The sequence below is a fragment of the Phallusia mammillata genome, chromosome 2, assembly GCF_965637545.1.
Source record: "Phallusia mammillata chromosome 2, kaPhaMamm4.hap1.1, whole genome shotgun sequence".
Classification (NCBI taxonomy): Eukaryota; Metazoa; Chordata; class Ascidiacea; order Phlebobranchia; family Ascidiidae; genus Phallusia; species Phallusia mammillata.
The window spans coordinates 14,681,052-14,693,870 of record NC_137253.1 but is presented as its reverse complement, the minus strand read 5'-3'; the positions used below and the strand labels follow the sequence as shown (position 1 = coordinate 14,693,870).

The window sequence follows — 12,819 nt, the reverse complement described above, 5'->3', positions numbered from 1 at the left end:
GCATGTACTTCTGATAAGTTCTGACTTTTCAGATTGCTAGATTAACAGAAACTATGGTATTCTTCTTGCTCCAAAGTTCATTCGCTACAGCGAAAACAATAATCCCACCGAGTTTTTTCATTTCTCAGGGAACAACAAAAATAAACAATCACAGTTCGCAGAAAGACTAGACGGAAGTGAAAACATGTTTGCTACTTAAAAAACGGTATATCTTTGTTTATGTAATAATCATAACTTAAAATCATAAGTTGTCAAAGAACAAAGTTGAAAACAGCCAACAAATATTTGTCCAATATAAATTTTGCCAACAAAGGTCAATCGAACTATGTGGTGTAACTTCGTTTATGTGCATTTTTTCTGTGGTTAACATAAACACAGCTAATTTTTGGAAGCTGTGAGATTGCTGAAGCTCGCCTGCACTGTGTAGTTAAATAAAAAAAAGAAACCAATGGGGAAACCCCCTATTTTGTGGCGATCGTATTTTTTTTTAGAGTCATGTTTTAAACATTTTTTTAAGTAGTAAATGCATAAAACAGTTCTCGTGCGCTTATTATCCCCATGTATTAACTGGTTAAAAGTATATGCACAAAAAACACCCAATGTGATGTCTTCAGCTTCGATATCGTCCGCAAGCAACACTAGCATTCTTACAGAAGACCAACTATTTATTTGGAAAACGTGAGTTTGAAAATCATTGGAAATACTGCATGTGCGTTTAATAACCTGTGTTTTTTATATTACTTTTTCTAAAAGCTAAATCATAATTGCACCTTTTTTACTTTGTGTATGTGTAATGTGTCCAGTATTAGCAGTATTACACACAAAAATACATTAGATCCACTGCTTTACCAATTACTGTATATGTGCAGCCCATTGGCAGTTTGTCTCGCCTAGTAGGTAAAATTTAAAAAGTTCTCGTCATCTAACAGCAAGGCATATTGCTCATTTGATTTGCAAAACATAAGCGTAACTTAAACATGGATGCAATTGTAGCATAACAGTAAGGTATATGCAAAAATGTGGGATTTATTTCTTTTTACAGTGCATGTTTTGATCTTTGTGTAACCTGTGTGATATATGTCTTGGATGCCTATACATTTTTCGGATTTAAAAAAAATGTTATGGATTAACCAGTACTTGTAATGAATATCTCATATGAACATCTTGTTCTGGGCAAAAGTGAAATCAAATGAAAGATTAACTTTTTTCCAGTTAGTTGTTAAAACAGGCAAAACAAATGTTTGGACCCAGCAGAGTAATGGATTTTTTCTTGATAATATTTACAGGGAACAGAGCAAACTTCAGAAACAGATAGATTACAAAGATGATATAAACCTTTGTGACATTTCCCGAGTTGCTGGACTTGACATTTCAATGCACAAAGATCAATCACTGAACATAGTTTGTGTGACTCTTGTGGTGTTGGATTTTCAAACACTTGAGGTAATGGCTCAATGTACCCTTAGAAATAAAAACTTACATGTGAGTGGATGAACATAAATTGAACTAAATTCTATAAAGCTGATATGTGCCACATGCGAGACAGTAATCGGTGCTTGTGATTCAACTTTTGGTGGATTCTCAACTGAGCCTGCGCAGCTCAGTAGGTAAAGCGTGAGTCCCGGAAAGACTCCTGTTGTGTGTTGGAATCCCACCGCAGGCTAGATTTTTCTAACCTATGCCTTGCCATGTGGTGTTTAATGCTTGGTGATCGGCTGGTTCGATATGACGCCTTCAATGGGCCAGGCGTACTGTGATTGTGCAACATTCTGGTAAAATGCAAATAGTAAAAAAATTAACATTTGCAAATACTGTAGTTACAATTCCCAAACGAACAGAACTTGATGTTAAATGTGTCTTGAATATTATTCAAAAGCAAACCATTGATAGATCATTATTTACAACATTAGGTTATGCTAAATTGAAGATTTACTCTTGTTTTCATAACATTTCACTTTAATTGTCTTAATCTGCAACTATATATTTTCAAGGTATTATATGAGGACAGTGTACTGGAAGAGTTGACTATTCCATATAAAGCTGGGTTTCTTGGATTTCGTGAAGTTCCATTGTTTCAGAAAAGGGTGAAGAAGCTGCAGAAACTTCCAAATTTAATGGCACAAGTGTGTTTTCTTGCAAAATGCACATATTTTGTTTTAAATAAGATTTTAGATTTTTTAGGCACCTAAAAGCATGCTGACAAAAGAAATAACTTCACTACTAACTTTACTACAGTCAAAATAAAAATGCAAACATTCTGCACAACTTTATGCAATGTGCTGGTATTAATATTTTGTATGTTCAGTACATTACCACTACTAGGCAATTCTCTTAAAGATACTATTTTAGATCTTTTTGGTTGATGGCAATGGCCAGTTGCATGTTCGGAGGTGTGGTTCAGCAACTCATCTGGGCATAGTGTGTGACATTCCAACTATAGGGGTTGCCAAAAACTTGCAGTGTATTGAGGAAGATGAAATTAGTCGGGATGAAGAACATAAAAGAAAGGTACAGTTTTTTGAAAGTAATGCAATTCCCACAAGCTCAAAATCTGCTGGTATTTGAACAGAACACAAATCAAATGCAAAAAGTGTAAGTGCCTAGCTGGCCAAACCAAACAGTTAATAGTAGGGTTGCAGAGTGGAAAGGTCCAAGTCCGCCAGACTCCTATTCCTAGTAATTATGGTGTTACACTATTACTTCTTAGAGTTGCTCTTTGAGTTTGACGAGTAAAACATATTGAGAACAGCTTTCCAATGCATTCCACTTGTAAAAAGTTTGCTCCAATATGTTTCTTATTGCATGAAAGCATCTTTTTTGGTCCATTTACAGACCTGGTACAAATTAAGTGTAAAATTTTTACTCCACTTATAAGGACATATCAATATAAATCAAAGGTTTACCAACCATTTTTGAGTTTTTTTAATAAATAGATGGTCCATATCAGCAGTTCTCAAACTGGGGTCCGTGAGGCAATTTTGGGGGGGGGACCGCGAAAAGGTTGAAGTAATACTATAATCTTATTTTGCGTCAGTTTGTGCCACTAAATAAGTTTAAATGAAAGTAGCATTGAGAATCGACTGTCTCCATTGCCAAACAATAGCCTTTATTGCATGACAACTAACAAAAATGCAATTGTTCGCGCACAACCATAATGTTGTTTAGTGTTGTCTGTGATGTAACATTCTGTCTTTGGATCTTTATGCGCAATTTTGCTTAACTAGCTAAAATCCCGCAATAAACTTCATTTTTCTAAAACACACATTCAGGCTTAAGGACCGCGAACCCTTGAAATAATAGCAAAGGGACTGTTCTAAAAAAATAATGAAAAAGTTTGAGAACCACTGGTCTATATTGTTGTATTGGTGAATAGCCTTTTTCATCTATGCTTAACTCAAAGATCCTTCTTTACTGTTGGGAATTTTTTGTGTGTTTGTGTGTTTTTTTTTGTGGTAAAATATGACAGATCTTTCAACTATTTTATAAAAAGTCCCCAACATAACCATACTTATGTTTCTTACATCAAGATCAACCAGCTTGATGAACCAGGCAAACAATTTCCAATTATCTCTGGCAAAGGAGAAACAATTGGCATGGTAAGTTACAAAAGCAAAATAAGTGTCAAAACCAAATCAGCAATGTGTAATGTGTAAAAACTGTAAATGTAAATGATTCATGTTTCCTGTTCATAACAAACAAATGTTTAAATAATACACCAAAACCACACTGCTACAAACAATGTATTTTCCTCATGTTGAAACATATTGTTAAGTTCTAACTGTACTTATACAGTCGCTCATAAATTTACTAATATAGTCATTACTACACTACAGGCTGTCAGAACATCTATTGATGGGAAAAATCCAGTCTATATATCCCCTGGTAACAAGTGTTCACTGGAAACGGCAGTGGATATTGTAACTAAATGCTCAAGATTTCGAATACCTGAACCCATTAGACAGGTATGAGCAGCGAAAGTATGCTGAATTCATTTAAAAAAGTGGTGTGTTTTAGGGTTGGGACAAAACTACAAATATTCTGTTCGGTCGAACATCGAGCATCTTATGTTAACTCTCGGTGCACTGTGACGTCACAAACATTCCCATTTTCACGCTAATTTTGTAGCTTTTCAAGGTCCGTTGACGAATAATTCGGCCTCTAATCTTCGAGCAGGTGCATGTAGCACGCTGAAATCATCACGCCTATTTTGATGTTAATTGTGTTGTCCCGTTGGTGAATATTCCATGACTCGAAAAATAATCTTTTCCTGTAGTCAGGCTCTCAGGCCACAACAGACATTGCATTATAATTGTCACCGTGGCCTTGTGTTACCGCGTGATGAGAAGGGCCGACTTCTTCGCGTCGCTGTGGGCAACATCGCGTTGGGTTTTTTTTGGCGGGTGTTGAATGACCTTCCAATTTCACCGACATACATAAACGGACATTCGCAAACATAATGACCAACAATATCGTATTTGCTGACATGGTTTATGTCCGTGTTGGATAGTCGGTGTCCTTTTACAGATTTATCTCCCACCTTGCGGATAGTTGTCATTGAACAGATTGCGCAGTATATTTTTATGCAGGCTGACATGAGATCTCGTGAACTACTTCGAAAATCTTATCCTGGATGGTATGACAATTGATGACATTAAGCAAGACGACAGCTGATAATTAGCTCTGATGCTCTACCATCCCAAAGTTATTTAAAAAGGATGATTCTTACTGTGAGCATGAAGCACTGAGGCCTTGTTCCACACAAAGAGGAAAAAATAAAAATAATATTGAACATTGCTCTAAATCTGCTTTTTTTCTTACTACTATGCACCGTTTAGTACAACGAAGATTTGTTGTGTACTATAGAAATTCCCAGGTTACTCCATTTTAACTGCACCTGATTGTTTTAAGCCCATAGAGTTTGCTGTTAGTTCCAATTTCATTTGTGCACGGCGATTTTTTATCCTTGTTGCGGGAGTTTAAACTGTGTAACACAATATAAAATCGAACTTTATTTAACAGTGGAGAATATCATGAAAGTCATTTATTTTGCGCGAGTTTTCTCTGAAATACTTAAGTTTTTATTTTTTTGTGTTAATTAGTTTTAAGAGTTTCAATTTCTTAATGCATTTTGACCCACCGTGAGAAAACTGGCTAACCGCAAACAGCACTGAACGCTGGACGCGAATTACCGAAAAAAGTATCCCCTCTTTTGGATTGTAGGTAAAAACAATTGTTATCATACAAATGTTGATTTACACAAAGTTAGGTAGAACTCCTTTCTCGGTTTTTAACGTTACTAGCAAGTTTCACCCGTTATCTTGTTTTTGAAGCTGTCGATTGCCGTACCTCCACACTGTTATGCCGATGCAAAGTAAAAATAAATGCAGCAAATTTTCAATGTTCGTGTGTTTACAATACTATAGTGACGATAACAGTTTAAAAATACCCCAACTGCATTTTTATTTTCTTCATTAACAAGATTTTTGGAATAAAAACACACAAAAAAAGTTTATATTATGCAATTTCCAAATAACAAAACTTTACAATAAACACAAAAACGTTCAGTCCTTCAACTCATCTCTTAGTTCAGCATGAATTCGCCGAATGTGAAGTTCAGGCCAAAAGATAAAACAAGCAGAAAAGTATCTTACGTGATATGTAACTTTTGTTTAATAACTTTCCGTCGTTTTCTTTCTGCAATGCATTGTTGGATACAATCAGTTTGCATACGTAAGTTCCTTCTAACCCGAAGTTCCATAGCAAAACTTGGCTCTTCTCTGTATTTTCGCTTCCTGGGGCAGCACGCTGTAAACTTAGTCAACCAAATCTTTCTGATGTCACCTTGACGTATGCAAGTAACGAGAAAGATGGAAATCCCCTTTAGAGTAGGAAAATAGCATTTTATTTACCAGCGTGTGTAGATAAGTAAAACTGGTTACCTGAGTCGATGCCAGTATAGAGAAAATGCATGTGAAGATTTGCAAGTAAATTTGATCGTTTGATATCAGCAAAAAGTAGCCAAAGGTCCAAACCAGACCCGATGTCGCACAGACTGTTGCTGCTGTGCTCACGTGATCAGCATATGTTGGAGAATGTTGCGAAGATCGAATCTGCACAAAAATATATGTTAATGAAAAAAATAATAAGTTTCACAAAAGTTTGATGGTAATAAACTTTGTTAAGCTACAAATTTGGTTTTCGAGCCAATTTTTTGCATCACCACGTTTAAAAGCTCATTTATTTCTTATTTGTTGTAAAAAGAGTCTCGCCTCCACGATACAAGGTTGCAAAGTAACTTTCTTTTAACAACTTTTGTGTTAGTGCCTATCGCTATCAGCAGCGCAAAGCCGGAAATTTATACCTAACTGGAAAAAGGTTTCTCAGTTACATGATTGCAGACCGAAACAAGATCGAGACAGTATGGTCGGTATGTTGATGTGTAACATTGCTGTTTGTCATTTCTTCATTTATATAACAATACCTGTTCCCGACCACAAGTGAGCTTTCGAACGATCAATACAAACATGATGATGTTCGCAGCCAAAATGCATCCAACTGGAAGAAGGAACGCAAAATAGAGATAGAAGCCCCACAACCAACAAATTTCCATGTTTAATAAGCTATTTGGAAACGCTGTATCTAAATAAAAACAGCAAAAGTTGTGGAACGAAATGATTATATAACCTGCAGTTACCAACCATCCGCGCCTCTATGTATTTCGTCCAGCTTCGCCACAGCAATGTTAGTCCCCACAATTAAACCCGGAATGAAATACGACAGCACCCTTACAGGAGCGAAGTATGCGTCAAGTTCGGATATGAGGGTAACCTGCAAGTTTGTTTGACAAAAACAAAGACAAAAACACAATAGACAATCCCTTGAACAAGGCATTTTAGGGCTGTTGGGCACAAGGTTAAGTCTAGCAACTAGCAGCTTAGCTCGTTAATTTTATTTTTTTAATACTGACACAGTGTGCGTGAAGGCACGAATCAATCCCGCGGTTTTGTGGACAACCCAAGCCCGAACCCGGCCCGACTTGCAACCCTGCAACAGGAATAGCAAATAATAAAAGAGCCTGCTGACTCCTTGATTGATTGGCATTTCTGTGTGGTTAGACACTATTCGTAGGCGAATCACCTGCAGCGCTTAAACTTGCATGGTTCTGTACTATAGATAGTTTTTTTTACCAACTTGCCGCACTGAAAGATTTGAACAAAATATTCTTGTATCAATGTGAACCATTTTGCCGATTTAAGGATACAGTATGTGATTTATATGTACGTGTGCCATTATCGTATATCACCATTGACATTGCAAGGGGTGCTTCATGAATGTAAATGCACTTGCACTTTAATTGGACTGAATTATGAATTTTCGGTAACTCATTGGATCAGTTCGCTTACGTGTATGGTCTAATATTGCGAATTGTGGAAAATGTTTTTGGTAACCCGCAGTGATGTCAGGCAGCATATGACTATAGAGTTGCAAGTCGATTTGGGGTTTTTGTTTCCGTTTCAATTCTGTTCGGACTTAATTTGGGTCTGACTTTTCACTCCACATCATTTTTATCACATATTAACCAACTTTCGCGCCTGATTCAGATCTAATATTTTTTAAATCGGGCTTGGGCCCTATTTTAATCCCGCTTATAACTCTGAATCATACTGTTAACGCGCACTGGTGGCCTCTTTGTACAGCCTCAGTAACGATGTAGATTGTTTTCGAAAAGATATGTTTACACAATTATTTAAATTATGTTGCAGTATTATTGACTATTTAAACAAAAAGTAATAACTCCACAACAAACCCTGGTTATGGCTTTGTAGAGAAATTGCATGTAGACGCCCATCCAGCACCACCCTGCCAGCATGAAGTAATGTAGCAAAGTGGCGCTTACAATGCAGAAGTTAACTTCTAATTTTTTTCCTGCAGCAACCATGAAAATGATGTAACTTGCGATGAGATTCATACAAATGTGGACCAAAATCTTCATCGGAATCCTCGCACGAAGTTCCCTACAAATTTGTAAGTTCATTTACAAATTTGCAAAAAATAAATGCCATATAACGTAAATAAAATACGTCTTCATAAATTTTGCTCCACAATTCTGTCACTTAAAAGCGATTATAGTTTACCATGTTTAAATTGTCGACTATGTTTATTTAAATTTTGCAAAGTTTTTTACTGACTTTGTTTTGTTTTTGAGAAATTTCGATTTAAATCACGTTAAGCGTTTTTTAAGCGCTTGTGTACAGTACATGTTGTTTGTTTTAAAATATATCATTTACTTTTCAAGCAGTATAAGTGAAGCAACGATGATAAGAGCAGCAATTGACAAACTACATCCGATGTAATTGAGCAGTTGCAATGGGAACGAATGTGGAGTTTCAATCTAATCAAATAAAACATTTATTTTCTGTTTGCAATTTGTTTACTTTTATTTTTACTTTGAAACAGTTGAAATTTTTGTGTACGTTTTTAAAATAAATAAATATGAATATAAGTAATTTAAAATAAATAAGTATATAAGTAGTCCGTTTAAGTGTTTGGAATTGTTTTATTTTAGAATTTGCATTTGGTTTTATACACTTAAGCTAACTGTGTAGGAACAGGAAAACGTTTGGTACGCAACATTAGATGCGCATGCTGTTTTGCTTTCCAATCGCCTATATGTGCAGCATATAGGGAACGTATCCAGTTTCTTACCACAAGAAGAGCAAAGTTTGTTAAGTGGTCGCACAGACAGGTGGGATCGGCGCTGTCTTCTGCCAAACGACAACCGTCTTCCGACCAGGAGCTGGTGGTGTAATCCCAGAACACACATGAATAATTATTTGGGTCGTTCGGCTGTACAAAGTTGAAACAGATGCATTACACACAGTGATTTAAATATCGTTTGCAGCAAATTACGAAAAAGTGTAATAAAACAATAAAATTAATTTAAGCAGTCTACAAAAAGTTTCACTGTGTAGCTGCAGCACGTTCAGCTTCAGAAAGTTTCAACATCGAGCAACGTTTTCCGGCTCGGTGATTGTTTTAATGATATTGTGTGATTTGTGTCCCTTATGTTTGTTTTTTAACAAGCGAAATAAACTCAACTCTACTCAACAGCACCACTAGCGTATTTAGGGGGGGGGGGACAAGGTGCCATGCCCCCCCCCCCCCCCCCCCCCTCAAGAAATTTTGACCGGCTGTTTTAGTATTAAATCTTGCAATTTCAGACAAAACTGTGAATAGCAATGTGCGCTATTTTGTGCGTAACGCATTGATGCTCGTCACACATCTCAATAAACAATGCATGCTAATCCAGGCCACTTGGCGTCCAACTGCGCGTATGACGTTACAATGGATTTTATAATAGCTTTGTTAGGTCACACTCATACAAGTGAAGATAATTCACAATATGATTAAGAGGCAACCACTGTTAGAAACAACTGTGTCGAGTGTTGAAAAGTGTTACATGTATACGATCGAATCGTGACTATAACGTTCGTTACTTGCAGCAAGAGTAAGGGCTTCACAGGACCTTAGGCTAACCAGCATTTAGTTGATATTGCGAGTTTAGTAGGCACAACAGGTGCTAACAGAGAGGTCTACACAGTCCACCGCCAGATAGCGCACTTGTTTTATATATTGTTGCCGTGTATATAGTATACACACTTGCCGTATGTTACCAACAGAATTACAAACCTGAGCTTTGTACTTGATTGTGACCGGATCATTCAAGTTTGTTAAGGGAATAGGATCGTTTCTGTACCCAACATCGACCGACATTACCTGTTAAGATTGTAAGATTCCAACAATAGTTAAAGACATGCAAAAGCAAATTTAAATTGTTTTAAACTATATTTTGTATGTTCAACTTAACATTATCATTTATATATTTTAGTGTTCGATAATAAAACCTCTATCAGCCAAACTATAGATCAGTGGTTCTTAACCGGTGGGAAATTTCCCACTAGTGGGAAATTTTATGTTTTCAGAGGGAAATTATCTAAGTCAGGTAACCAAACTCTGGCCCGAGGGTGGAACCCGGCTTTGAATGAATTGTTGAAAGTTACTTTACTAATATTTTTTCCGCAAAAGCATGTAAGATTAATTTCAGCAAGGCTTACAAGACACATATAAATCCAAAGTCCGTTTGTTACATCACAGACAAGACTAAAAGTATTAATGACTTTGCTGTTGTGCGCGAATAAAAGCCTTTCCTTTGTTAATTGTGATGCAATAAATGACTATTGCAAGTGGAGGAGACTCTTCAATATTCCAAAAACTTTAATCTCTCACAGAAGCACTATTTAAACTAAATAAGATTGCATTATACCTTTGGAGTTCCAGACCAAATCGCTTCACAAAGTTATTTCATTAAAAGGATAATTTTTTGGTTAACTTAGGGCACAAAACATCGTTATAAAAATAACACAGGGGGAAATTCGAAGTTGGTGGCTGACTTTAGTGGGAAACCAAACCAAAAAGGTTAAGAACCACTAAACACTGTAGAGGGTGGGCAACTATAATTTGGCGGGAAAGGCACTTGATGAGGCTGTTTAACGACGGGTCAGTGCTGGATTAACCATTAGGCAAAGTAGGCACGTGCCTACAGGCCAGTCAAAAATCCAGGCCACTTTAAAATCAGTAAAAATTTAGTCATGATTTGGCAACACTGATAATTCTAATTTTTTAGTTGGCAACCCTGATTTTCGGGCCACTTATAAATTGTGCCTACAGGCCAGCATACCCTTAATCCGGCACTGCGTCGGGTCGTGTCATATAATTTGTTGTGTAAAAGTTAGACGAGCGCAAAAAGTCATCAACATGTTTCCAAACTGAAGTGGGTTTCTAAAGTCAGTTCAGGCTCTAAAAATTAGTTTCCTCTGGGTTTAATGGAATCATTGTGTTGTGATTTTAAATTAATAAATGTCTGAAGTAAAGTAAAGTAAAAACATATTGTCGAATTTCAGGTTTACGGAAATACATTTTATTGTATTGATTGATTAACGCAAACGCTTAGAATCTTATAATGGACTATAAATGGCCCAGCCTACCTGTCCAACTTTGTCTGCCGACGGAAAGAGCGTACTATCCTGGTGAAGAAGAGAGAAAACTCGTTTCGGGCCTGCTCCTGGGCGTTCTAGCGCTTCAACTGGAATGTCCACAGAACTGATTGAGGTCGGAAAATTATCATTTAATGGAAGTGGGATGCTTTGCGGTGGGGATGACCAAACATCGAGAAGCTGTAAATAAACTGTAAGCTGAATTTGACATTTTGGTTAGCTTTACGTCAGCTGCATAATGGCCATTACAGCTGTCTCTGTGAGATTCCATAGAAACGTGTTCATTTTTATTTTTTATTTTGATGGTTTCCAGTTTCACGTCATGTCTTGAACTAGGAGAGTAACCTGTGGTTTTGGTTGCTGCGGTGTGTTTTTCTAAACGAGGTCATTCTATTTTGAAGAGAATACAGTAAACATCTCGACAGTTCTTGGTGTGCAAATATACAGCGTTCAACACAAATTAACACAGTTAGGGTATATGATCTGGCTGTTTTACGATAATTACCTACTTTACTTTACATTTGCTGCAAATAAATAACCCAGGCTTGTAAATAAATAACCCATCGCATGTACAACAATCAAAATTCAAGATATCAATTACTTGATGCCTACCTGGGCAATGCTTGTTGTTGACACCGAAATTAATGGTTTGGGAAGTAAAGTGACCTTAAACGCCAAAGTGGTCAAATCAAGAGTCAGGTCATTTTTGTTCACTTTCGAACCCGGCTGAACGTTCAAATAGTCTGTGATCTTATCAACGATGTCCAAAACATAAACAAATTCCAAACGATTTATCTGGACAAATGAAGGATTTGCTTAATGTAGCCTATCCATCATTTTTAGGTTATTTGTTACACTATTTAAATGCTGATTTTGTGCTTTAGTGGTAGACTTGTCCTAACAAAACCCAGTCAAAATACTGTGTTAAAGTACAAGACGTTACTACATGGAAATGAGTTGAGTTTAAAAAAAGTCTGCAATTTGAACTTTCGAGTTGCTGTTGTTTCGCAACAAAATAACTTTCTGGAAAAGCCACAAACCTTACCTCTGTTATAGAATCATCAGCAGCAATTTTCCTCAAAAATGAGGCAGCTGCAACTGCTTCCGAATCCGCTTGAATGTTTTTGATCCTCAAACTTGTTTGTAACACAACAGTCTGTCTTTCCGTTTTGTTTGCCAGATTGGCCTTTAACAGCAAGGAAAGTCATTTTTCAATAACTTGTAAGTTGTAACAATAAAAAATGTAATACTGGTCGGCAATATTTTTTCTCCAAAGGGGGTAGAAGTTTAAGAAAATCAAAAATTTGTAAAAGATTTTTAAAAAGAGGTCGTGCTTTAACTTAAAAAAATGCGTTTTTAAAGACGTGCCATATGCCTATCGAACTCCACTATAACCTACTAACCTTTTTAACTATTGCGTCGAGTTTTTCGTTTGTGCATTTTGGTACCAAAAGGTCACCCAACTCAAAACTGTAAGGAGGGCCAGTGGAATTACAACGGACTTGCGTCCTGGGTGTGCCTGGAAACAACACGGATGCTAAAGAGTTACACGATCAGTTTCCTATGTGTTGTATTTACCTGTTTGTAGACACGTCTCCTTCGATTCAACTAACGAACCCGGTTTTGCCTTGTTAAATGTCAGAGTCTCGGAACCGACAACAACTGTTACATTAGGACAAAAATCTGAAAATGAGTGATATAAAAAAAGGTTTAAAACACCACATACCAATCTATTTCATGACTACATTTATCAACGCACAAAATA

At 36.6% G+C, this 12,819-nt stretch overlaps 2 protein-coding genes across 2 annotated transcripts; one reads left to right on the top strand and one right to left on the bottom strand.

Annotated features, from left to right (window-relative positions):
- Nucleotides 1–260: 260 nt before the first annotated feature.
- Nucleotides 261–5,398, top strand: LOC145214245 (endonuclease V-like). The gene is made up of 7 exons (XM_080082742.1): nucleotides 261–678; nucleotides 1,287–1,443; nucleotides 1,992–2,123; nucleotides 2,350–2,508; nucleotides 3,528–3,596; nucleotides 3,834–3,962; nucleotides 4,587–5,398. Exons 1-7 carry the CDS (start codon nucleotides 524–526, stop codon nucleotides 4,644–4,646), a joined length of 861 nt encoding a protein of 286 aa, XP_079938868.1. The 5' UTR covers nucleotides 261–523; the 3' UTR covers nucleotides 4,647–5,398.
- A 23-nt stretch (nucleotides 5,399–5,421) lies between these two features.
- LOC145214247 (uncharacterized) lies at nucleotides 5,422–6,971 on the bottom strand. Its single transcript, XM_080082744.1, has 4 exons — nucleotides 6,699–6,971; nucleotides 6,482–6,639; nucleotides 5,940–6,110; nucleotides 5,422–5,878 (listed from the first exon to the last, which is right to left on the bottom strand). Exons 1-4 carry the CDS (start codon nucleotides 6,889–6,891, stop codon nucleotides 5,648–5,650), a joined length of 753 nt encoding a protein of 250 aa, XP_079938870.1. The 5' UTR covers nucleotides 6,892–6,971; the 3' UTR covers nucleotides 5,422–5,647.
- Between the last annotated feature and the right edge of the window lie 5,848 nt (nucleotides 6,972–12,819).

What these genes read in the sequence shown, in the direction of transcription:
- LOC145214245 (XM_080082742.1), top strand. Translation starts at nt 524, where the DNA reads ATGCATAAAACAGTTCTCGTGCGCTTATTATCCCCATGTATTAACTGG. An exon ending in CAACTATTTATTTGGAAAAC is followed by an intron (nt 679 to 1,286) that starts GTGAGTTTGAAA and finishes TAATATTTACAG; the next exon opens with GGAACAGAGCAAACTTCAGA. An exon ending in TGGATTTTCAAACACTTGAG is followed by an intron (nt 1,444 to 1,991) that starts GTAATGGCTCAA and finishes TATATTTTCAAG; the next exon opens with GTATTATATGAGGACAGTGT.
- LOC145214247 (XM_080082744.1), bottom strand. Translation starts at nt 6,891, where the DNA reads ATGCCTTGTTCAAGGGATTGTCTATTGTGTTTTTGTCTTTGTTTTTGT. An exon ending in AATACATAGAGGCGCGGATG is followed by an intron (nt 6,640 to 6,698) that starts GTTGGTAACTGC and finishes GTTTTTATTTAG; the next exon opens with ATACAGCGTTTCCAAATAGC. An exon ending in CTATACTGGCATCGACTCAG is followed by an intron (nt 5,879 to 5,939) that starts GTAACCAGTTTT and finishes CCTACTCTAAAG; the next exon opens with GGGATTTCCATCTTTCTCGT.